General features: G+C 43.5%; 1 protein-coding gene across 2 annotated transcripts in view; it reads left to right on the forward strand.

Moving 5' to 3' along the window:
* Positions 1–25,345, forward strand: part of LOC138663556 (zinc finger protein 665-like) — a 61,872-nt gene extending 36,527 nt beyond the window's left edge. The window contains exons 2-8 of one of the 2 annotated variants that reach the window (XM_069749800.1): positions 2,216–2,273; positions 18,532–18,681; positions 18,810–18,989; positions 19,073–19,196; positions 19,280–19,377; positions 19,576–19,666; positions 23,432–25,345. In XM_069749800.1, coding sequence (XP_069605901.1) covers positions 18,604–18,681; positions 18,810–18,989; positions 19,073–19,196; positions 19,280–19,377; positions 19,576–19,666; positions 23,432–25,188 — 2,328 coding nt within the window. In that variant the 5' untranslated portion in view covers positions 2,216–2,273; positions 18,532–18,603 and the 3' untranslated portion in view covers positions 25,189–25,345. The remainder of the gene's footprint in view (positions 1–2,215; positions 2,274–18,531; positions 18,682–18,809; positions 18,990–19,072; positions 19,197–19,279; positions 19,378–19,575; positions 19,667–23,431) is intronic. The other variant, XM_069749799.1, reaches the window with a different exon arrangement.
* The last annotated feature ends 322 nt before the right edge of the window (positions 25,346–25,667 follow it).

Here is a 25,667-nt window from a genome sequence, read left to right on the forward strand (position 1 = left end):
TTACCCGGAGCTGCCTATCCCCTGCGTGGTCCACCTTCTAACTGCGCCACCTGGGCCTGGATCCCTGGCCACGTCTCCCGCCTGGAAGCCGAGGGAGTGACTCGCCCTCATAACACAGGAGGCAGATGAAAACAGGCCTTTGACACCGCTGACACAGCCTTAATACACAGAAACAGCAGCGGTGAGTCACCCTGAATGGAAGCTCCCTGAGTGCCTCCCCCATATATATTACCCCATAATAGGAGAGCCCACATAAAACTCACTGGAGGGGAACATTAAAACACAAAAGTTGGGGGCAGTGTAACATCCCCACCTCGGACTGCTTAAAGGGAAACCTCACTTGGACTAGAAAGGGAAACTTCTAAGCGATGTCTGAGTTGCAGATGACACTCTGATGCAGTGCTGAAGAGCCACTAACTCCACGGTCAGGTGCTCTGAAACCAATGCCCATAAGACCACACAAGAAGCATTCCCTCACCAAATATCTAAATATCTGACCTCTCATCATAATTCTACCTGTGTGTTCACTAAGGAATCTGGCTAATTTTACAGGAGGATTGTAGGAGTTTTACACTGTTGCAGTGGTGGTGTGTAGCTGCGTGATCCAATATTGACGCCTAATGGTTGCATAAAGAAACTATAACTCCCTTTTTCTTGTTCACAACAATACAGGAACCTGTGGGTCTTCATAACTGTCACCGCAATACTTGAACTAATAATTGGGCTACATTGTTAGTACTCTAGTAATATGAAACAGTAGGAACTCTGCCTGCTGACTAGAGGCGGAATTAATAGCATTTATGTGTTTCAACATATTATACAACGGTCAAATCGGGCACTAAGACGCCCAGATCAACTAAGGCAAATTCTTTAGCCACTCAATCAGACCTGGATAAATATTTAAAAAAAAGTCTTACTAATCCCAGTGCTAATGAAACAAACTACCCCACTAATTCAGCTCTAGAAGGGGAAATGGATACAGACATGAAAAGTGACTCTGATATGGGCTCTGGCTGTAAAGACCAGCCGGTGATGCGCTCCTTCATCAAACAAATTTTATCCAAGGAACTAGAGCCCATTGGAAAAGAGCTGACAGATATCAAACAGGAAATATCACAACAAAGGCCATAGACTGGAGACCTTAGAAAACGCTCAAAACAGCTGTACAGAGTATTCTAATGCCATTCTGTCCTGTATCAAAGCTCAAGAGGAGCAATTGCAAATTGTTCATTCCACCCTAGAGGACCACGAAAACCGAGAGCGCAGAAATAACATCCGAATAAAAGGCTTTCCGGAATCTGTCGCCTTTGACGATTTGAATAAAGCTGCAATTGAGGTCTTCCGCTCTCTCCTATTGGAGCAAGACCCCCAAGATATGGAAATTGTAAGAATTCACAGAGCGCTCCGCCCTAAACCTAAACAAGGAGACCCACCTCGAGATGTACTATGCAGATTCTTAGATTTCCGCACCAAAAATCTGATCTAAAACGTGCCAGGGAAGCACAAGACATTAAATTTGAAGGTTCACAAGTCAAATTTTCCCAGGACCTTTCAGCAATTACTCTAAAGAAACGCTATCTACTTAAACCGTTCACCGATGCTGTTCTTCAGAAAAAAATTCAATACCGCTAGCTATTCCCATTTGGGATACAAGTCATCACTGAAGACAAAAGACTACAAGCCAGAACCTCTGCCGAAATCCCAAAAATTTGCAAAGAACTGAACATCTGCCTGGACCAGTATCCAGACATCGAGACCTTACATGCAGCTTCTTTGCTACAACCTCTTCCTACACCTAAACCATGGCACCATGTCTCAACACCCAAATCCCAGAAGACAAAACGTAAAGTCTCCAGGTTGACTTCTACCAAAGATCGGGACACCTGAAGAGATTTTTCAACTATTTTGATTGATCTAGCATCATAGGGATTCTTTATAACCTTCCCTAATATTATATCTTAGTTAATTGACCATTTGTGTAAACCTTCTTTATAATTAGAAGTAATACTTTCAGTTTAGAATGTAACTGTTACAGGTTAATTTGCCTCCTGCTACCTGACAGTAATTTACTATTCTCAACGTCATTTTTCAATATGTTGTACTTGATTAAGTACTATGTTATGTCTCTTCAATTTCTAATATTTCATTCTCACAATTTTTCTACGTCTTACCTCTCTTCCCTTCACTTAGTTCCCCCTTTCCTCCTCCCCCCCAGGCACCTTGGAATGATCACTATCATTGGAAGATACATCCAGATGGCTGACAACCAGAAGGTATTTAAATTACTTACTTCCAACACTAACGGGTTCAATTCACCGACGCCTAGAGGTCAAACCCTTTCACACTTTAAGAAAAAGGGTATTGACCTACTACTCTTAAGGTACCTTCACACTACACAACTTCACAACGATATCGCTAGCGATCCGTGACGTTGCAGCGTCCTGGCTAGCGATATCGTTGTGTTTGACACGCAGCAGCGATCAGGATCCTGCTGTGATGTCGTTGGTCGCTGCAGAAAGTCCAGAACTTTATTTTGTCGCTGGACTCCCTGCAGACATCGCTGAATCGGCGTGTGTGATTCCGATTCAGCGATATCTTCACTGGTAACCAGGGTAAACATCGGGTTACTAAGTGCAAGGCCGTGCTTAGTAACCCAATGTTTACCCTGGTTACCATCGTAAAAGTAAAAAAAACAAACACTACATACTTACCTTCAGCTGTCTGTCCCCGGCGATCTGCTTCTCTGCACTCCTCCTGCATCCTGTGTCAGCGTCGGCCAGCCGGAAAGCAGAGCGGTGACGTCACCGCTGTGCTTTCCGGCCGCTGTGCTCACAGTCAGTGCAGGAAAGCAGAACGCCGGGGACAGACAGCAGAAGGTAAGTATGTAGTGTTTGTTTTTTTTACTTTTACGATGGTAACCATGGTAAACATCGGGTTACTAGGCGCGGCCCTGCGCTTAGTAACCCGATGTTTACCCTGGTTACCGACATCGTTGGTCGCTGGAGAGCGGTCTGTGTGACAGCTCTCCAGCGACCAAACAGCGACGCTGCAGCGATCGACATCGTTGTCGGTATCGCTGCAGCGTCACTTAGTGTGAAGGTACCTTTACAAGAAACTCACTTCACTAGCAACAAAGTTCCTACGTTTGAGAAAGCATATTTTGACAGGTGGTTTCATGCTACTTCACCCCAAACGAAACGATAATGTGTGCAAAACTGTAAAGCGTTGCGGAATATGTTAGCGCTATATAAAAATAAAATAAATAAACTAAAGATTATTATTATTATTATTATTATTATTAAAAGGAGTATCAATAGCCATAGCTAAAGGAATTCCATTCCTACTCCACGACCAAGTGGCGGATACAAATGGCCGCTATTTAATGATAAAAGGGGTCTTGGCGGGTGTGGCCGTTACTATCTGTAATGTTTATGCTCTAAACAAGAAACAAAATGGCTTCTAACCATGTTTAAGAAAATAAGAGACTTCAGAGAAGGTATCCTCATACTAGGAGGAGACTTCAACCTAGCCCTAGAACCCTCCATTGATACTACGAAGAAAAAGAGTGCAATCTCTTTGAGAGACTTGGCAAGGTTGAAACAGGCTATTCTTTCCTTAAACCTTATAGATATTTGGCACTACATGCATCCGGCTAAACGTGATTACACTTTTTTCTCACATCCACATGCCTCCTATCACCGAATAGATTATTTGCTCCTAGATCATTATTGCCCAATATCCAACAAGCAGGTATTGTACCTGTTCTCTGACCACTCATATGTAACAACCTCGTTGATCTTATCTAAACAATTCTCCCCAAACAAATCCTGGCAATTAAATGACTCCCTCTTAGGGTACCGTCACACAGTGGCACTTTGATCGCTAGGACGGCACGATCCGTGACGTTCCAGCGATATCGTTACGATCTCGCTGTGTCTGACACGCTACTGCGATCAGGGACCCCGCTGAGAATCGTACGTCGTAGCAGATCGTCTGAAACTTTATTTCGTCGCTGGATCTCCCGCTGACATCGCTGAATTGGCGTGTGTGACGCCGATTCAACGATGTCTTCACTGGTAACCAGGGTAAACATCGGGTTACTAAGCGCAGGGCCGCGCTTAGTAACCCGATGTTTACCCTTGTTACCAGCGTAAACGTAAGAAAACAAACACTACATACTTACCTTCAGCTGTCTGTCCCCGGATCTCTGCTTCTCTGCACTCCTGCATCCTGTGTCAGCGCCGGCCAGCCAGAAAGTACAGCGGTGATGTCACCGCTCTGCTTTCCGGCTGGCCGCTCACTGACAGTGCAGAGGAAAGCAGAGCGCCAGAGGACAGACACGGAATGTAAGTATGTAATGTTTGTTTTTTTTACGTTTACGCTGATAACCAAGGTAAACATCGGGTTACTAACTAAGTGCGGCCCTGCGCTTAGTAACCCGATGTTTACCCTGGTTACCGGGGACTTCGGGATCGTTGGTCGCTGGAGAGCTGTCTGTGTGACAGCTCTCCAGCGACCAAACAGCGACGCTGCAGCGACATCGTTGTCGTATCGCTGCAGCGTCGTTTCAGTGTGACGGTACCCTTAGACAACCCATCAACTAAATCTTGTATTAATAAGGCCATTAAAACGTATTTTGAGTTAAACAATACAGATGAGACATCACCCTTAATACTTTGGGAAGCACATAAGTCATTGATACAAGGAGAACTTATATCTATAATTGAATAAAACAAAAAATAAATAATTAGATTCTTTACATAGAGAGATAATACGACTGGAATCTCAACACAAGAAAACATTACTACCACAAACCCTATTAGAACTTACAGAAAAAAGACAAAGACTAAAGGACATTCTCAGAGAACAATCAGCTAAATTTCTCACCTCTTGGAAAAACCACATACTAGTGCATGGAGATAAAGCTTCTAAACTGACCTGTCATTAATCAAAAAGAGGCAGGCTCGCACATTTATTCATTCTATAAAAACTAAAGCTGGTTCTAAAACCCAGAATTATTCCCAGATAGGTAAAGAATTTCTAAATTATTACAAATCCCTATACCAACTACGCCTTGACGAAGGAGAAAAATAAAAAAGCCAGAGGAAACGTGATATCCAAACTTTCTTAAAAGACCTAAATGTCCCAATCCTATCTGTTACTCAACAAGAACAATTAATTAAGCCATTTACACTTATGGAACTCCAGTCAGCCCTGTCGAAGTGTCCCAAAGGGAAAGCCCCGGGGCCGGATGGCTTCACAGCTCATTATTACAAATCCAATGCTGAAATCTTACTCCCCTACCTTCTTAACATGTGCAACTCCCTTCAGGGAGGTGGAAGGGCACCATGTCAGCTTCTAGAAGCCAGAATCTCACTGATTTATAAAGAAGGGAAAGATCCGGAACAATGCCGCAGTTATAGGCCTATATCATTGTTGAATATGGATCTAAAACTTTATGCGAGAATGGTGGCGGACAGAATTGCGGTCGTGCTGCCTCAGTTAATCTCCTTAAATCAATCCGGACTTGTGAAAGGTAAAGAGGGGAAAGATAATACATATAAAATTCTTCACCTGATGCTATATGCAAAGCTGAAGAAAATACCGATTGCGCTAATGAGTATAGATGCTGAAAAAGCTTTCGACAGGGTTGACTGGACATTCCTACAGGAAACGTTATTAAAATTTGGTTTCCCCCTTCCAACAATAACTGCGATTATGAGTATGTACTCAATGCCCACAGCTAAAATAAGATTAAACGGATTTCTCACGGACTCATTCCATATCCTCAATGGTACAAGGCAAGGCTGCCCATTGTCTCTGTTACTTTTTTTCCTATCACTGGAACCACTTTTACAGGCCATTCAACAATGTGAAGATGTAGAAGGTTTGCAAATCCGTGACACCCATTACAAAACAGCGGCATTTTCAGACGACCTTTTATTAGTAGTCTCAAAACCCTTAAAGAGCATTCCGGCCATAATGGACATTCTAGAGTGTTACAGCAAATTCTCTAATTTTAAAATAAAACTAAATCTGAACTATTAAACCTAGGCTTACCAAACAAGGTGGTGGATCACCTTAAAACTGCTTTTCCCTTTCCCTAGCAACAGAAAAGCTTAACATATTTAGGCATTCAGTTATGTGCATCTGAGAAAGATCTTGTTTCCCTTAATTATAATCATCTCTTAGGAAACATGACTTTATGCCTCCGGTCATGGGAAGACACCTTTCTGTCTTGGATAGGAAGGAAAAATATTCTAAAAAGCTTAATTCTACCAAAATTTATCTACCTGTTTAATATGCTCCCAATCCAAATCCCCTACTCCTTTTTAGCTAAAGTACACTCCCTATTCTTTAATTACATCTGGCAAAAAAGTAAACCGCAAATTAATTCTAAATCTATTACGCTTCCAAAAGACATGGGAGGAATGGGTCAAGAACAATCCACTGGATCAGAAACTCAGAGGATAAGCAATGGCTAAAGATAGAAGAAGCAATGTTTCCTCTCCCTCTGCGTTCCATCTTGCTGGGACAAAACAATGATCCGTCCTTAATCAGACTAACAAATATTCGCACTTTAGCCACAACTAAGATATGGAAAAAACTATACCACTCCCCCTCTCCCCATTAACTAAAGTCACAGACCTCATAGACTCCCTCCCTATCCGAGCTGCTCATATCCCATTAGAGCAGTTATTTGAGGACGGAGCCCTTCTACCCTTGCAAGAACTACACAAAATAGCCGGACTTTCGGGACTAAAGGTACCTTCACACTGAACAACTTAACAACGATATTGCTAGCGATCCGTGACGTTGCAGCGTCCTGGATAGCGATATCGTTGTGTTTGACACGCAGCAGCGATCTGGATCCTGCTGTGACATCGTTGGTCGGAGCAGAAAGGCCAGAACTTTATTTTGTCGCTGGATCTCCCGCAGACATCGCTGAATCGGCGTGTGTGACGCCGATTCATCGATGTCTTAACTGGTAACCAGGGTAAACATCGGGTTACTAAGCGCAGGGCTGCGCTTAGTAACCCGATGTTTACCCTGGTTACCAGTGTAAATATAACAAAAAACAAACACTACATGCTTACATTCCGGTGTCTGTCCCCCGACGTTCTGCTTCCCTGCACTGTGTGAGCACCGGCTGGCCGTAAAGCACAGCGGTGACGTCACCGCTCTGCTTTACGGCTGGCGCTTACACAGTGCAGGGAAGCAGAACGCCGGGGGACAGACACCGGAATGTAAGTATGTAATGTTTGTTTTTTTTTTACATTTACACTGGTAACCAGGGTAAACATCGGGTTACTAAGCGCGGCCCTGCGCTTAGTAACCGATGTTTACCCTAGTTACCCGGGGACTTCGGCATCGTTGGTCGCTGGAGAGCTGTCTGTGTGACAGCTCTCCAGCGACCACACAGCGACGCTGCAGCGATCGGCATCGTTGTCTAGATCGCTGCAGCGTCGCTAAATGTGACGGTACCTTAAAATTTTTACAGCATGGTGAACTCTCACATCTCTCCTGCCAGAGATATCTTTCGATCGACTTCAATAGACCCCTGACACCCTATGAAACATTATGTGCCAAAACGCAACCTCCTACCCGAATCCTCTCAATAATATACCAATCTATACTTAAAATAGACGTACCACAGAAACGAGCTTATATAGCCCAATGGGAAAAGGACTTGGGTACTTCCTTTTCTGAAACGCAGATCAAACATGTATACAGGCACTCACACGGTCCCTCTAAGGCTACGTTCACATTTGCGTTGTGCGGTGCTGCGTCGGCGACGCAACGCACAACGCATGCAAAAACGCATGCAAAACGCAGCTTTTTGTGACGCATGCGTTCATTTTTTCATGATTTTTGGCGCAGAAAAAACTGCATCATGCAGCGGTTTCTGTTGCGCCAAAAAAACGCATGCGTCACAAAACGCAAGACAACGCATGTCCATGTGCCCCCCATGTTAAATATAGGGGTGCATGGCGCATGCGTCGCCGCAGCTGCGCCCGACGCAGCCCCGCAAAACGCTAATGTGAACGTAGCCTAACTGCGTACGTATCCAAGAAAATTCATTTAAAATTATTCCCAGATGGTATATAACGCCTAAACGCATTCAGAGATGAAACCGCACCTCAACCACTAATTGTTGGAGATGTGAAGCGGATGAAGGTAGTTATCATATATGGTGGTCCTGCCCATTGCTCTGCCCATTTTGGAACAAGTTAGCTTCTATCATACGTAAAATATTAGGTAAATGTATTGTCTTGAAACCAGAAAATATTTTTCTCAATCTCCAAATCTGGCCAAATGATAGGAACGCCACTAAATTGGCCCAATTCATTCTGGCGGCGGGAAAATCCTTAATTCCAGCATTTTGGAACTCTAAAACAGTACCCACCGCCCATCAGTTATACTCCAAAATTGAACAACTATACCACATTGAGGAACTGGCTGCGAGAATTAATCATACCACGGCTATCTTTCATAACACTTGGAAGGCTTGGACCCAACTCAGGACACAGCCCACATTCTACGCTACATTATCGCCATAAATAATTATATGTCCCAAGGTGTCACCGAACCTGTACCTCCCTTCCCTCCCCATCCCTCCCCACCTTCCACTCCTGTTCTCCTTCTCTTTATCCTCTTCTCTTTACTTTTCTTGTTATATGTTAAAGTTACTCTGTTAAATCAAAATAAATAAGAGAGTCAAAACGCATGTAATAACAATAATATTATGTTAGCTCTTTATTTGTAGACTTTCAGAGCTTACTATGCTAACTAGACATTTGAATATTTGCATTTGTTATATTCATATTCTTCTAAAGCTGTTTGTTATCCTTAAAAATTTCAATAAAAAGAAAATTGAAAGAAAGTAGCAATCAAAGCATCATATGTACCCAGGGCCGGACTGACAATCGGGCAGTTCTGGCAAATGCCAGAAGGGCCGGTGCCAGTAGTGGGCCGCTGCACGCCGACTCGCCCTTCCCCCCCAGCGCCGCTGCTGCCGCATTATAGGTAAAGTTGAATGCAATGATGGAGGAGAGAGCGTCACCTGACGCTCCCTCTCCCATTATTCCCCGCTCTGCCTCTGACATTGCGGGTGTGCGAGCACTCACTGTGTCCCAGGCAGTGCAGCTGCAGCCGCCGAGACAGGTGCAGGGAGCACCGCAGGCAAGAGGGGAGGTGAGGAGTGTTTTTTTTTACTGGACTGTGGGGCCATTCTAGGGGGGAGGAGAGATGTGGGCTCTGCTGTATACTACTATGTTGGCAGTGCTGTTTACTACTGTGTGGGCTCTGCTGTATACACTCTGTGGGCTGTGCTGTATACTGCTATGTGGGCTGTGCTATACACTACTATGTGGGCTCTGCTGTATACTACTATGTGGGCTGTGCAATGCACTACTATGTGGGCTCTGCTGTATACTACTATGTGAGCTGTGCTGTATACTACTGTGTGGGCTGTGCTGTATACTACTGTGTGGGCTGTGCTGTATACTACTATGTGGGTAGTGCTGTATACTACTATGTGGGCAGTGCTGTATACTACTATGTGGACAGTGCTGTATACTACTACATGGGCTGTGCTATATACTACTATGTTGGCTCTGCTGTATACTACTATGTGGGCTGTGCTGTATATTACTATATGGGCTGTGCTATACACTACTATGTGGGCTGTGGTATACACTACTATGTGGGCTCTGCTGTATACTACTATATGGGCTCTACCTGCTGTATACTACTATGTGGGCAGTGCTGTATACTACTATGTGGGCAGTGCTGTATACTACTATGTGGGCAGTGCTGTATACTACTATGTGGGCTGTGCTGTACACTGCTACATGGGCTGTGCTTTATACTGCTACGTGGGCTGTGTTATCTGCTATGCGGGTTGTGCTATGTACTATGGGGGCATATTATATTCTATGGGGGAGGCCGTGTTAGATATTATGTGGCTGTTATATACTATTGTGGGGGTATATTATATTCTATGGGGGAGGCTGTGTTATACTATGGGGGCTGCATTATATTCTATGGGGGCTACATTATATATTATGGGGAGGTGGGCTGTATTATATTCTATGGAGTGGCTGCATTATACTCTGGGGTGGCTGCATTATATTTTGTAGGGTGTTGGCTGCATTATACTATATGTGGGCTGCATTATACTGTATCGAGGATTATGGGGAATACGTTATACTATATGAAGAACTATGGGGTGCATTATACTATGGGAAGTGAATTGTACTACATGGATGACTATGGTGGTTCATTATACTATGTGGAGCACTGTGAGGAGTGTATTATGCTATATGGAGGACTGAGCAGTGTATTTTAATATATAGAAGACTATAGGGAGTGTATTATACTATATGGAGGACTGTGGTGCACATTATAATATATGGAGGACTATGGGGTGTATTTTACTAAACAAGTAAAATGCTGCATATTCAGATTGTTTTTGCTGGAACAAAAATCCTTGTTCTCAGCAGCACATCGCCGGTGTAAACTGTAGATGTGCTGCTGATAACATGATACTGTATGGTGATCTGTTAATGATCTATTAGTGATTGTTCTGTCCCATCATTATTCCTCAGGTGGAAAGAAGCCGGGAAACAAGCATTGAAGAACTTCAGTATTGTAGATCAAACTCATTTAGCGGCCTGAACTCAGCGCTTGTAAATACAACCGAAATGCTTTAGTGTGATGTGCAATATGTTAGCATTTGGGGCCCCATTTTAAACTTTGCCTAGGCATAGGGTCACACTTTGCCTAAAACCGGCCCTGCCTACAAATGTACAAAGATATTATACAGTCACCATGCGACAAGTGGGCCTGTGTAACTTCAAATACCAGGGCTGAATTTTAGTCCCAGTCCGGCCCTGTATGTACCCCAACATTTAATATCTATAAGTCACAGATGTTTTGGAAAATTGCAATTCAAGTAATTTTTTTGTTATGAGTTTCTCATTTTTTCCACCCCAATAAAAGAAAAACAAAAAAACACAAGCCCACACAACATTTTTTATTTTCCCGCTGACAAAGTGAAAGTTACATCTCTTAGAAGAAGAGGAGGGAAAAATGAAAGAGGAGAAATAATAATAGTAATAGTAATAAAAAGGCAGCCTTCCATGATTGCACACTTATGGGGCTACAGAGGCCGTGTGTGACTCAGTGCTGCTGACTTATTACACTATTATTGTACATATACTGGGATCTTGTAACAACTCTGCTGGCATCACAGCATGGCCTCACATCTCTCACACTATATTACCCACTGCTCCAGGCCATGATGTGCTTTCTCTTTAATGCCAGCTCCATGTTCTGTGTCTCTGCTCTCTGCATGCCTCATGGCTGTGTGTATAGGGGGCCGGCGCCTGAACTCTCTGGTTCTTATAGGAATCAGGTGCACCTGTCCAATCAGTTCCTGACCAATTACCAAGAGGCCTCCTGTATATAGTGCAGCTCCACCCTGTGCTCTGGGCCTGTGCAATGTGTTCGCTCAGTTAGTGTTTAGCTGCTGAGTTTGCCTGGCCTTGCTCTGAGTTACTCCCTCTCTGGAGGCTTTTCTCTGTGCTATTGCCTTGATCTTGTAGTCCGCCCTCCAGGAGGCAGAATATCCTGGTCCCTGTGTCTTTGTCCCTGTGTCTTGTTCTATTGCCTTGTCTGTACTTTGTCTTTTCTCGGTCTCCTTGTCTGTGGCTTCCTTCCCTGCTTTCTTTCCTTGTGTTTTCTGTTTGCTTACACTCCGCACTCTTGCGGCTCTGCACTCAGACTTTGCTTCGCACTCTCTGGCTTTGCTCTGTGGCTCCGCTCTTTGCCGTTCTGTCTGGCTCCGCTCTTTGCGGTACTATCTGGCTCCGCCTCCTGTGTTTCTGCACTTGGCTCCGTCTCTGCTCTTGGCTCCGCCTCCAGCGTCTCCGCTCTTGGCTCCGCCTCCAGCGTCTCCGCTCTTGGCTCCGTCTCCGCTCTTGGCTCCGCCTCCAGCGTCTCCGCCCTTGGCTCTGCCTTCTCCTTCTCTTTTCTTAGTTCCACCTTCTACTTGTTACTTGGTCCTCCTGTGTGAACAGGTCCCTACCTGTTTCTTCATACCTCATTCCTTTCTGCTTGTTTGCTTTCCTGCACCTCCTGTGTGAACAGATCCCTACCTGTTCCTTCATTCTCTTTTCCTTCTGGCTTGTTTCCGTACCTGCATCTTCTGTGTGTACAGGTCCCTACCTGTTCCTTCATCACTCTCACAATATGACTGCACTCGGGTGTCATCTGAGTGCAGCCTGATTCATACACCACATCAACCAGTCCTGTGTATCCTGTGTTCCTGCCGTTCCTGCCCTGCCTTCCAGTCCTGTGTTCCTGCTGTCCTAGCCAGTCCTGTTTCCTGCCGTGTCTCTGCCAGCCCTGAGTTCTCTGCCGTGTCTCTGCCAGCCCTGTCTCAGCCGTGCCAGCCTACTCGTCTGTGTTCCAGCCGTGCTCTTCTGCCAGTCCTGCCTAATGCCCGCACCAATCCTGGTGTTCCTGTCTCCCAAGTGGGATCAGCAGCCACAGCCAGACACCACCCTGGAGTAGCACCTGGCAGCTGCCTGCTGCACAAGCCTGTCCTCACCATCAGAGGCTCCAGTGAAAACCCATGCAGCTGTCATAGTCACGCCCCTTCCAGGGTAGTCTGGTTTGTGGCACAGTGGGGCCACAAACCCCCCGAGCTCACGCCCACCAGTCAGGGCGTGAGCGTGACAGATCTGTCCACAGTATTTGTCTGCCTCAGATTTATATTATTATTTTCCCACTGTAGAGCAGCAGGAACTACAGGAATTAATGGGATGTAGAAATCCTTCTCCTGTTATTAACCTAATCACTGCCAGTTCGTCACCGCAGTGCCTCTGCTCATCCTGCAGCTGCCAGACATCCACCACTGTCCATTCTCTAATTGCAGATTGTGATAGATCACAGATCATGTGTGCACTCACTACACCGAGCAGCCAGTCACAGATCCTGTGTGCACTCACTACACCGAGCAGCCAATCACAGATCATGTATGCAATCACTACACTGAGCAGCCAATCACAGATCATGTGTGCACTCACTACACTGAGCAGCCAATCACAGATCATGTATGCACTCAGTACACTGAGCAGCCAATCACAGATCATTTATGCACTCACTACAATGAGCAGCTAATCACAGTACATCTAAAGGTACCGTCACACATAGCGACGCTGCAGCGATACCGACAACGATCCGGATCGCTGCAGCGTCGCTGTTTGGTCGCTGGAGAGCTGTCACACAGACAGCTCTCCAGCGACCAACGATCCCGAGGTCCCCGGTAACCAGGGTAAACATCGGGTAACTAAGCGCAGGGCCGCGCTTAGTAACCCGATGTTTACCCTGGTTACCATCCTAAAAAGTAAAAAAAAACAAACACTACATACTTACCTACCGCTGTCTGTCCTCGGCGCTCTGCTTCTCTGGTCTGGCTGTGAGCGCCGGGCAGCCAGAAAGCAGAGCGGTGACGTCACCGCTCTGCTTTCCGGCTGACCGACGCTCACAGCCAGAGCAGGAGGAGAGCAGAGCACAGCGCTGGAGGACAGACGGCTGTAGGTAAGTATGTAGTGTTTGTTTTTTTACTTTTAGGATGGTAACCAGGGTAAACATCGGGTTACTAAGCGCGGCCCTGCGCTTAGTTACCCGATGTTTACCCTGGTTACCAGCAAAGACATTGCTGAATCGGTGTCACACACGCCGATTCAGCGATGTCTACGGGGAGTCCAGCGACGAAATAAAGTTCTGGACTTTCTTCCCCGACCAGCGATCTCCCAGCAGGGGCCTGATCGCTGCTGCCTGTCACACTGGACGATATCGCTAGCGAGGACGCTGCAAGGTCACGGATCGCTAGCGATATCGTCTAGTGTGACAGTACCTTAAGTGTTCACTTGGCAGGAGCCCAGTCACAACAAAGCATTGCTAATTATTCCCCATTTGTACACACTGCTCTAAGTCTCCTCCTCATCTCCTCCCAGCCCTCAGTCAGGCGGGAAGAAGCTAAGCAAACAGCAGGGAAACAAAATTTGACTCCCAGTTGTGAGCCAGGGGCCCCGTCGTTCACATCAAAGAGCCGGCTCTTCGTCTCGGATCGTTCACTAAGGAAATATCACTTGAGTGCAGCTCTGCAGGTGGAGGGTCCACACCAGAACTGTAGCAGGTAAAGACACCTTTATCCACAGGTGTCCCTTCTAATTGGGGGAAACTATCATCTCTAATAATCCTTGGGCAGTTCTGACAAACACGGAAAAGTGCCCCTTTATGGATGTGAAAGAAAGTCTGTTTAGTCACTCTCATGAACCGGGGGTGTTTGGTTGCCCCAGTTCTTTCATCAGGGATCTATTTATATCTCACTTCCGGTTTGGAACTTGCAGCTCTCTAGCACCCCCCCTTACCCTCAGGTCAGTCAGGGAACTGCACTTAGGGTAATTAGTCACCAGAAAGTCTGCCTTGCTATGTACTGGCTATTGGGCACACTGTAGCGAGGGCAATAGAACTACTCCCGTGCATGTGGGAAATATAATTATCAACGCCATCCGTCGCTGCCAGTTTCTCCAAAAGCTCAGGACACTTCACTGCCACCAGCTCCTATTATGAATAATAGCGGGTCAGGGGCCAACACAATCAGTAGTGTAATTTACTTCAGAGGACGTTGGAGGTATGTTTTAGAGCAAGGAAAATGAAGCTTGTGACTATAGCTTTTACTTAAAAAAAATTAGGCAGTGTTTACAAAAGTATATAAAAAGATCTTACAAAATGAGACAATTATAGTATGTACAGAACGATTACAAAATAAAAGGGATTAAAGATGAAAAGCACTTAAAGTTCTCTCAGATAATGGTAGGCCATTTGGCGGGGGAAGGGCGACACATCCCAATGCATCAGAGCAGATTGCAGAGTTTCTGTTAACTGACTTCCAGGGCAATAGACCACCTCCGAAACTCAGCTGGTCAATGTTATACCCTGCGCTTCATGACCTCACTGAGTGGGCTGCACCCTGGAATGTCCTCCCCTTTCTCGATGTTATGTCAAATCTTTTATTACTCATAACTCTTGGGGAGAGGCTCGTGGAAGGACGACGAACGTATTATCGATCTTGTTTTGAGATTAGCGTTCTACTATTAAGTCTAAACATGACTTGGCTATGTGACTCGGGTAAGCAGTAATGCGTTTCTCAAATTCTGCAACTGTTGAATTTTAGAAAAAGCACTGTGTGATTGCCTGGCTGATGCAGAGGCCAAAAGTGTATTTGTCCTGCTTCCAGACCTAATCTGAGCGATTATATACCAGTTTAAGAGAACAAAGGGAATTCCATGAGGCTGTAGGCTGCTTTCAACCTGTTCTCTCCAGCTGCCAGGACTGAGGGGGGAGGGAATCACACACTGGAGTCTCACGTTACAGCTACCGTATATACTCGAGTATAAGCCGAGATTTTCAACCCATTTTTTGGGCTGAAAGTCCCCTTCTCGGCTTATACTCAAGTCATACCCAGGGGTCGGCAGGGGAGGGGGAGCGGGGGCTATCTAATTATACTCGCCTACTGCTGGCGCGGTCTCTGCACGTCCCTGCTTCTTCCAGTGCTGCAGATTCTTCCTGTACTGAGCGGTCACGTGTTACCGCTCAATACAGTAATGAATATGCGGCTCCACCTCCCATAGAGGTGGAGCCGCATATTCATTACTGTAATGAGCGGTAACGGTGACCGCTCAGTACAGGAAGAAGATGCAGCGCTGGAAGAAGCAGGGACCGCACTAGCAGTAGGTAAGTATATGGGGAGGGGAGCGCTGCGCGATATTTACCGCTCCTCGTTCGGTGCGGCTCCATCTTCATCATCCTCTGGCTGTGACGCTCAGGTCAGAGGGCGCGGTGATGTAGTCAGTGCGTGCCCTCTGCGGAACGTCAGTGCTGAAGACGGAGCCGCACGAGGAGCAGGTAAATATTGAAAGTGCCGGGGGTCCTGAGCGAAGCGAGGTGAGTATGTGATTTTTTTTTTTTATCGCAGCAAAAGCATATGGGGCAAGTGACTGTATGGAGCATCTTATGGGGCCATAACGATTGTGCAGCACTATATGGGGCAAGTGACTGTACGGAGCATCTTATGGGGCCATAACGCTTGTGCAGCACTATATGGGGCAAGTGACTGTACGGAGCATCTTATGGGGCCATAACGCTTGTGCAGCACTATATGGGGCAAGTGACTGTACGGAGCATCTTATGGGGCCATAACGCTTGTGCAGCACTATAATGGGGCAAGTGACTGTACGGAGCATCTTATGGGGCCATAACGCTTGTGCAGCACTATATGGGGCAAGTGACTGTACGGAGCATCTTATGGGGCCATGACGCTTGTGCAGCACTATAATGGGGCAAGTGACTGTACGGAGCATCTTATGGGGCCATAACGCTTGTGCAGCACTATATGGGGCAAGTGACTGTACGGAGCATCTTATGGGGCCATAACGCTTGTGCAGCACTATAATGGGGCAAGTGACTGTACGGAGCATCTTATGGGGCAATAACGCTTGTGCAGCACTATAATGGGGCAAGTGACTACGGAGCATCTTATGGGGCAAGTGACTGTATGGAGCATCTTATGGGGCCATAACGCTTGTGCAGCACTATATGGGGCAACTGACTGTATGGAGCATCTTATGGGGCCATAACGCTTGTGCAGCACTATATGGGGCAAGTGACTGTACGGAGCATCATATGGGGCCATAACGCTTGTGCAGCACTATATGGGGCAAGTGACTGTATGGAGCATCTTATGGAGCCATAACGCTTGTGCAGCATTATAAGGGGTAAGTGGCTGTACGGAGCATCTTATGGGGCCATAACGCTTGTGCAGCATTATATGGGGCAAGTGACTGTATGGAGCATCTTATGGGGCCATAACGCTTGTGCAGCACTATATGGGGCAAGTGACTATGGATGATCTTATGGGGCCATAACGTTTGTGCAGCATTATATGGGGCAAGTGTCTGTATGGAGCATCTTATGGGGCATAACGTTTGTGCAGCACTATATAGGGCAAATATCTCTATGGAGCATCTTATGGGGCCCTTATTACCCTTTATACAGGATTATATGGGGCATATTTTAATATGGAGCATCTAATGGGGCCCATCAAACTTTATGGAGCATTATATGGGGCTCCTGATTCAATATGGTTATTCAAAAACACTTAACCTACTGATGTCTCAATTAATTTTACTTTTATTGGTATCTATTTTTACTTTTGAAATTTACCGGTAGCTGCTGCATTTTCCACCCTAGGCTTATACTCGAGTCATTAAGTTTTCCCAGTTTTTTGTGGCAAAATTAGGGGGGTCGGCTTATACTCAGGTCGGTTTATACTCGAGTATATACGGTATATTGTAAGCAGGGTGAGGAGAAAAGCTGGGGGGAAAGAGAGAGGGGGTCAAATCTGCTGTGTGTCTGGGTGGCATGTCACAAAGGCAGGAAGATGCAGCATCCCTGAATGTGTGTGTGTACTTTGCACAGACCTAATGGGTGTAGCAGAGCTGTGTATATTCATGACAGTCACTTTAGCTTTGTAGTATCAGCTCTAAGCCAATGGTGAGAGAGCGATTTACCCTGAAGAGTCACAGATTGTGGGGTTGTTATAAAATGTTATATTTAGGGGGTTTTGTGTTGTCTCCTTGTAAGAATCACAATGGTTTTGTTCCTTTTCCGTTGATAGATACAAATGAGCCAACTATGAAAGACAGGAACCAAGGAAACATGTATTACTCTCACAGTACAGGACCCTCACACAGTATAATGTTCCCACAGTACCTCTATGCCCAATTTTAGTTTGTTACATGTGAATACCTGCTTTTTGTGTTTTTCATGTAATATATGGAAGCCTACTGGAAAATGCTAAAAAAAAAACATCTTATCCAGAGGGAAAAAAACACTACATGGAGACTTTGGCATCAGATATATCCTGTCTTGATGTTCTTACCAAAAAGCTTTTCTAAAAGCCTCAAACTTCTGTGAGTGAATCAGACCTGAGATCTAACGTGATAGAAGATTACAGTGCGGGGAAGAGGGGAAACCTTCATATAGACGGCCAGTGGTGATGGAGTCAGTGATGGTCTCTGGACAGATATGTTTTTAGATCTGTAGTAGAAGATGAAGATGTTGTCCTCATCATGAAGTAGTTATTTCTCCTGTCACGTGTAATGAATATCTCCTGCAGTATTGCTAATGCCGATTCCAGTGTCGGTAAATGAGACGAGAATTAGCGTTATGAAAGATGAGTCTGTGAGAAACGTATTCAGCTGCCGACTCCGAGGAAGAAACTGCTTGTTGTCTGTGGCCTAAACAATATATAGGTTTTATTAGTAGATGCCAACAAGAAAACTGAATACTATAAAATAATAACTCTCCTCATATGTTTCCTTTATTATCTCCAGTAATTGTATTATTACACCGGATTTTTATGATGTTACATCTGCTCATCTTCTTCTCATTCAGGTCTCTACAATATCGGATCCTCTCAGTGAAGATCTTCTATAGAAGAGAATTTTCCTGATTTACCCATCAAGGATGAATATGGATAGAGACAAGATGGCGGAGAGGATATTACACCTCACCCTAGAAATCCTCTTCCGGCTTACTGGAGAGGTGAGAGATTCTGATGATGTCACATTACATCATTCTTATCTATCAAATAACATATGGACAGAACTGGAGAGGTGAGGACTCTGGAAATGTCTGTAGTGAGATTTATTAATGTGTCTCTCCATAACCAGGATTACACAGTAGTGAAGAAGACCTCTAGTGAGCGCTGTCAGGACCCTGTGTCTGAGGGATGGGGAAGACCCCTGAGCCCAATCTTAAGGCCTCCACCTCACCCCCTTATACATGAGGACATCAATGACCTGAAGATCTTAGAACTCACCTACAAGATGATTGAGCTGCTGACTGGAGAGGTGACACTGCTGGGAATGCTGGGACATTATTCAGTAACGCTATGAAGGGATCGGAGGGATGACGGTATCATTGTATGTGTCAGGTTCCTATAAGATGTCAGGATGTCTCCATCTATTTCTCCATGAAGGAGTGGGAGTATTTAGAAGAACACAAAGATCTCTACAAGGATGTCATGATGGAGGTTCTCAAGCCCCTCACATCACCAGGTAATAGACAGGACTAAATACACACGGCCTATAATTATCTGTATGTAAAGGATGAATTCAGTCCTTGTATGTGTTTTCTCCAGATCTATCCAGTATGAAGACAACACCAGAGAGATGTCCCCATCCTCTTCTTCCACAGGACTGTAAACAAGAAGATCCCAATGTTCCTCAGTTTCATCAGGTAGATGGAGAGAAGGTGTCATGAGAGCTCCCCTATGATGTGTATACGGCTGTGAAGGTCTTGTGCTCAGTCTTGTTTTATCCACCAGTATTATATGTTTTATACTTGTGTGATGAGAACGGTGGAGATGGCAGGATTAGAGCTGATCATAGATGTGACTTTTCCACCTGTCTGTGACCTTTGCAATATTTGTTTCAGGGTGAAGATCTGACCCATATTAATACTACAGAGACATATGTGAGGGGTGATGAGTGGTGTAAAGAGGAGATACCTACATATGACTACCCAGGTGAGTAGTAACCACTAAATGCTGAGAAGTCACAGATTCTTCTCAGTCTCCGGCTGTGGCTGCTTTTTTGGTCGTGTAGTCCAGCAATATCACAGTTGTGATCACCAATTTACTTTTCGACCACAACATATTCAACCACCCAAAAGTGTTCAAATGACTTTAGGCATTGAAAGCCCTGTTCTATAGAACTTACAACCTGGCAGATCCAACTACCAACTGAAATAAGAAAGACGCTGACGGTTACCTGCCCAGATTTGTAAACTACAAAGCCAAATGACAATGTACATAGAATGTGTACACAAAAAGGGGGTGGAGGGCACCATCCATCTAGAAATCACATACAAGAATGAAAAAGGGGGGTCAACCCAAACTCAACAATCTAAGTACAGTTAAAGAAGAAGAGAAGCAGCGTCAAGCTATAAAATGGGGACCACCACTTATATAATAAAGATTTAATTTATTAGTCAACCAACAAACCACATGAACACCAACAATAAAAACATTTAAAACCTCAACTCAAGTGAGTCCTGGGTACCAAAAAAGGAACCACCACCCCTGGACATGGTGAATAAGAAAAATATACTAGGATATACAGATAATACGCACACTGTGTAAGATACAATATACAATATATATGGTAATAGATAACTTAATACACACATATGTATAACCTGTAAATAGGTCTCAAAAACACTTATAACAGCATGGCACAGCTCGCCTAGAACATAATGTCAATATGGTAAAGTTGTCATTATATAGATACAGACATACATATGTTGCAACAAAAATATGCACACAAATTCTCCCAGTAATGGATAGATAAATGATGGAACCGGTGCTGAATAATTATTACCATACATACATATCCATACCCATCAGCGCACCATGGGCTGGTAAGGCCCCCTGGACCTCTGGTGATAGGTGGTTATGGTCATGTTCTCTCTATATGGTTATATGGGTTTAGCCTGACACAGTCTCGTGATTTTCACCTGCTACATGTGCGCACCTAGTAGCTATAGAACTCTACAGGGTTCGGTATATATGCTGGGGTTTGCTTATTACATCTACGCCACTTATCTACGCAAGAATCTATGGTATTCGACTATGTCATCAGTCTTACCAGCCCATGGTGCGCTGATGGGTATGGATATGTATGTATGGTAATAATTATTCAGCACCGGTTCCATCATTTATCTATCCATTACTGGGAGATTTTGTGTGCATATTTTTGTTGCAACATATGTATGTATGTCTGTATCTATATAATGACAACTTTACCATATTGACATTATGTTCTAGGCGAGCTGTGCCATGCTGTTATAAGTGTTTTTGAGACCTATTTACAGGTTATACATATGTGTGTATTAAGTTATCTATTACCATATATATTGTATATTGTATCTTACACAGTGTGCGTATTACCTGTATATCCTAGTATATTTTTCTTATTCACCATGTCCAGGGGTGGTGGTTCCTTTTTTGGTACCCAGGACTCACTTGAGTTGAGGTTTTAAATGTTTTTATTGTTGGTGTTCATGTGGTTTGTTGGTTGACTAATAAATTAAATCTTTATTATATAAGTGGTGGTCCCCATTTTATAGCTTGACGCTGCTTCTCTTCTTCTTTAAATGTACATAGAATGTGTTGACAAGTTAGAAAATCACTTGGAAAAAAATATTATGATGAACCTGTAAGAGAAAGCAGAGGGTAATGATGCTGTTGGCTTCCTAGAACCCTTATATCTTATTGGATGAATCTCCCTTCTCTCCCTTCTGTGCTGCTGAATGTGCTCATATGGTCCCTACAAGACCAGGTCCAGTCTTTCTGGCCAAACTTCACTTTTATGATTGACAACATTGAATGTGCAGTGAGGGTCAAGTGTGAATTTCTGTACAATAACAGCAGAGTTTCCCTTTATCCTGACTTTTTACTTCTTTTAAAGCTGACTAACTGCAAACAGGATTGTGATAAACTACATAAAAAACATTACAGCTGTGTCATGATATATCTCTGAGCTGTGTGTGGCTGATGGCTGTAATATACATTTATTCACGCCTGCAGGAGATGTGTTGGCATGGAATGAGACCTGGTTTCATGGATTCACGCCACATCCTAAATTCCATCATGTTTTAAATCCTAAGAAATTCAGATTATTGCACAAATTCTCCTGAAATGGGGGGACTAATACTTTCTCTACTCTTCTGGTCAGGACTCCTAGTAGTTCCAATGGTCCACCATAAATAAGTGTAACTTCAGTTTAGTGTTGGAGCTCTCCCCTCATACATATGTTGTTGTTAAAGATGCAACATAAAATTTAAAAATGTAATTTTTTACAGGTTCATTCTGTATAATAGGTTGATTACTTAACAGTATGTGAGTCTGTAACTCCCTGGTATCTTTTAAAAAAAAATCTCCATTTTGTCTTCCAAATGCCTGAGATCTACATTAAAAAGTTCTCTTTAAATGTCTAATATTTCCTCTTGAAATTCCTATGACAGAAAATATTGGCCCTTACGATAGTTTAGATTGCTACGAGCCACCGAGCCACATACTCTAATTACCCCAGAGAGGTTTCACCACTAGTTACTCATTTTTTATTGAAGAAGACTGCTGAGTTTTATCATATCAGTAGATGTGTTGTTGTCTATAGTCAGTTTTTGACTACAATAGTAAGTGCCCAAAATAATCAAATTTAACCACTTCCTGCAGCCAGTGTTGTGTTCCAAATCAGGGCCCATTTTTCAAATCTGACATGTCGCTTTATGTGGTGATAACTTTAGAATTCTTCACAAAGGATAATAGGAAACAAGTTGACCTTACAAATTATTTTTAAAATTCTCTTGAATCTCCTGGTTCCCATGTCTCCTCCACTACCAGCGCTGCCTGCAGAATGAATAAGGCGGCTCCTGGTGACAGAAGGAAACATCGCAGAAGCAGATACCAGAGGAGATGGGACACACTATGTGCAGAAGACCTAATATGACAAAAGTGCAGAAAACCCTTTTGGAGCATTAGGAATCCCCATAAAGTGACTCTATTTTGGAAATTATAGCCCCAAAATGAATTAATCTTTAGAAGTAGGGAATACTTTGACTCCACAGACACTTTCCGTATATTAGCACGCAGTGGTGGATGTTGGAGAGTGAAAATTACACATTTGCCGTTTTATTACCCCACACATGGAGCACAATCTGGGCCCTATCAGACACACACAACGTAAATTAAATGGGTTCTTCTCATTATAGTAATGCCAAATACATGGATGCTAAATGTGTTTTCGGCACACTGCAAGGCTCAGAAGTGAGGGGAAGATTTGACTTTGGGAGAGGCGATATGGCTGGATTGGTTAATGGAAGCCATGTTGCTTTTCAAGAGCCTTTGAGCCACTAATACTGTGGAAACCTCTGTTTTTCCACTTACAGATGGCTTACAGATGATGGACCTGAGGGAGGACTTGTTTTTTTTGTTTTTTTTTAGATGAGTAGGAGTTTTTATTGGTATTTTCGCCTACATAACAGTGTTGGGTGGCTTTTCATTCCATATTTGGGAGGCAGAATGAAGAAACAAACAAACACCACGCTCCACTGGTTCATCCTATGAGGTTTTCTATTCGACTGAGAGCTGTCATTGTCTTGGTGAATAATTTAATATTTTTACATTACTTTTCTTTTTCTATTTTTATTGACCATTTAAGTAGAAATGTTCAAAAATATAACATTTAAGGATATTTTGTTCAAAAATAAATGTTGGTTTTATTCCTGGCAGTTGACTGTACCACGAGAACAGAGGGACAACTGACATCTTCAATTTTTAAATCAGATGATCTTGAGATTCCACAGGATACAATTAAAGTGAATGCCATTTCTCCAGATATACCATCATCACTTCACAGCAAAGAGCTGTCATCTGATCCTTTGAAACAGGTCCTGTCTTCTGATTCATTACTGACTTCTAGGGAAAATCAAAGTCACAAATTAAGCATTGAAAAACGAACTGCTCCTAAAGCAAAAAAGCCCTTTTCAGTTTCAAAATGTGGAAATAGATTTCCTGTTGAAAAGTCTTTTATGAAAAATCAAAAAATTCACATAGCGAAGAATATATTTTCATGTTCCAAGTGTGGGAAATGTTTTAACCAGAAAGCGCATCTTGATAGCCACTATAGAACTCACACAGGGGAGAAGCCTTTTCCATGTTCAGAATGTGGGAAATGTTTTAAACGGAAATCAAATGTTGTTATACATCAGAGAACTCACTCAGGGGAGAAGCCTTTTCCATGTTCAGAATGTGGGAAATGTTGTCGAGACAAATCATCTCTTTTTACACATCAAAGATCTCACACAGGGGAGAAGCCTTTTTCATGTTCAGAATGTGGGAAATGTTTTAACAGTAAAGCGAATCTTGATAGCCACCGGAGAACTCACACAGAGGAGAAGCCCTTTTCATGTTCAGAATGTGGGAAATGTTTTAAATGGAAATCAAATGTTGTTATACACCAGAGAACTCACACAGTGGAGAAGCCCTTTTGCTGTTCAGAATGTGGGAAATGTTTTAACCAGAAATGGAATCTTGTTATGCACCAGAGAAATCACACAGGAGAGAAGTCTTTTTCATGTTCAGAATGTGGGAAATGTTTTAATCAGAAATCAGATTTTGATAAGCACCAGAGAACCCACACAGGAGAGAAACCTTTTTCATGTTTTGAATGTGGGAAATGTTTTACCCAGAAATGGAATCTTGTAATGCACCAGAGAAATCACACAGGAGAGAAGTCTTTTTCATGTTCAGAATGTGGGAAATGTTTTAATCGGAAATCAGATTTTGATAAGCACCAGAGAATTCACACAGGGGAGAAGCCATTTTCATGTTCTGAATGTGGAAAATGTTTTACCCAGAAATGGAATCTTGTCATGCACCAGAAAATTCACACAGGGGAGAAGCTTTTTTCATGTTCAGAATGTGGCAAATGTTTTAACCAGAAATCAGAATGTGTTATACACCAGAGAATTCACACAGGTGAGAAGCCCTTTTCATGTTCAGAATGTGGGAAATGTTTTAAACGTAAATCAAATGTTGTTATACACCAGAGAACTCACACAGGGGCTAAGCCTTTTTCATGTTCAGAATGTGGGAAAGGTTTTAACCAGAAATGGGGTCTTGTTATTCACCAAATGACTCACACAGGGGAGAAACCTTTTTCATGTTCAGAATGTGGGAAATGTTTTAATCAGAAATCGAATTTTAATAAGCACCAGAGAACTCACACAGGGGAGAAGCCTTTTTCATGTTCAGAATGTAGGAAATGTTTTAATCAGAAATCAGATTTTGATAAGCACCAGAGAACCCACACAGGGGAGAAGCCTTTTTCTTGTTCAGAATGTAGGAAATGTTTTACCCAGAAATGGCATCTTGTTATGCACCAGAGAACTCACACAGGGGAGAAGCCTTTTTCATGTTCAGAATGTGGGAAGTGTTTTAACCGAAAAGCGAACCTTGATATGCACGAAAGAACCCACACAGTGTAGAAGCCTTTTTATTGTTTAGAATATCAGAAATGTTTTGTTAAGAAATCATCTCTTCTTAGTCGCCAAACAATTCACAAAGGGGAAAAGGTTTTTCATATTCTTAATGTCGGAAATGTTTTACATGGAAATCAACTCTTAATAAACTTTCAAAAGGTCACACACAGGCGAAGCCTTTTTCATGTTCAGAATGTTGGAAATGTTTTAACCGAAAATTGTATTTTCTTATAGGGATTATGCACTGCTAGTACAACCCTTTGTCATTCCTCATGTTTGGCCTTGTTAAAATAAAAACACTCGCACTTGCTTTCCATTAAGGTTCTGTTCCAGCGGTGTCAGAACTCGCATTCCGTGTCATAGCTTACTGACAAGTTACAGAGATTAGAGGATGATGTCATACAAGGTGTGGGCCATCATAATGCTCATAAACAATCAGTGGATCTTCACAGCCAGCAAATTAACAGTTTGTTTAATAATGTTGA

The sequence above is a fragment of the Ranitomeya imitator genome, chromosome 2 (genome assembly GCF_032444005.1).
Source record: "Ranitomeya imitator isolate aRanImi1 chromosome 2, aRanImi1.pri, whole genome shotgun sequence".
Classification (NCBI taxonomy): Eukaryota; Metazoa; Chordata; class Amphibia; order Anura; family Dendrobatidae; genus Ranitomeya; species Ranitomeya imitator.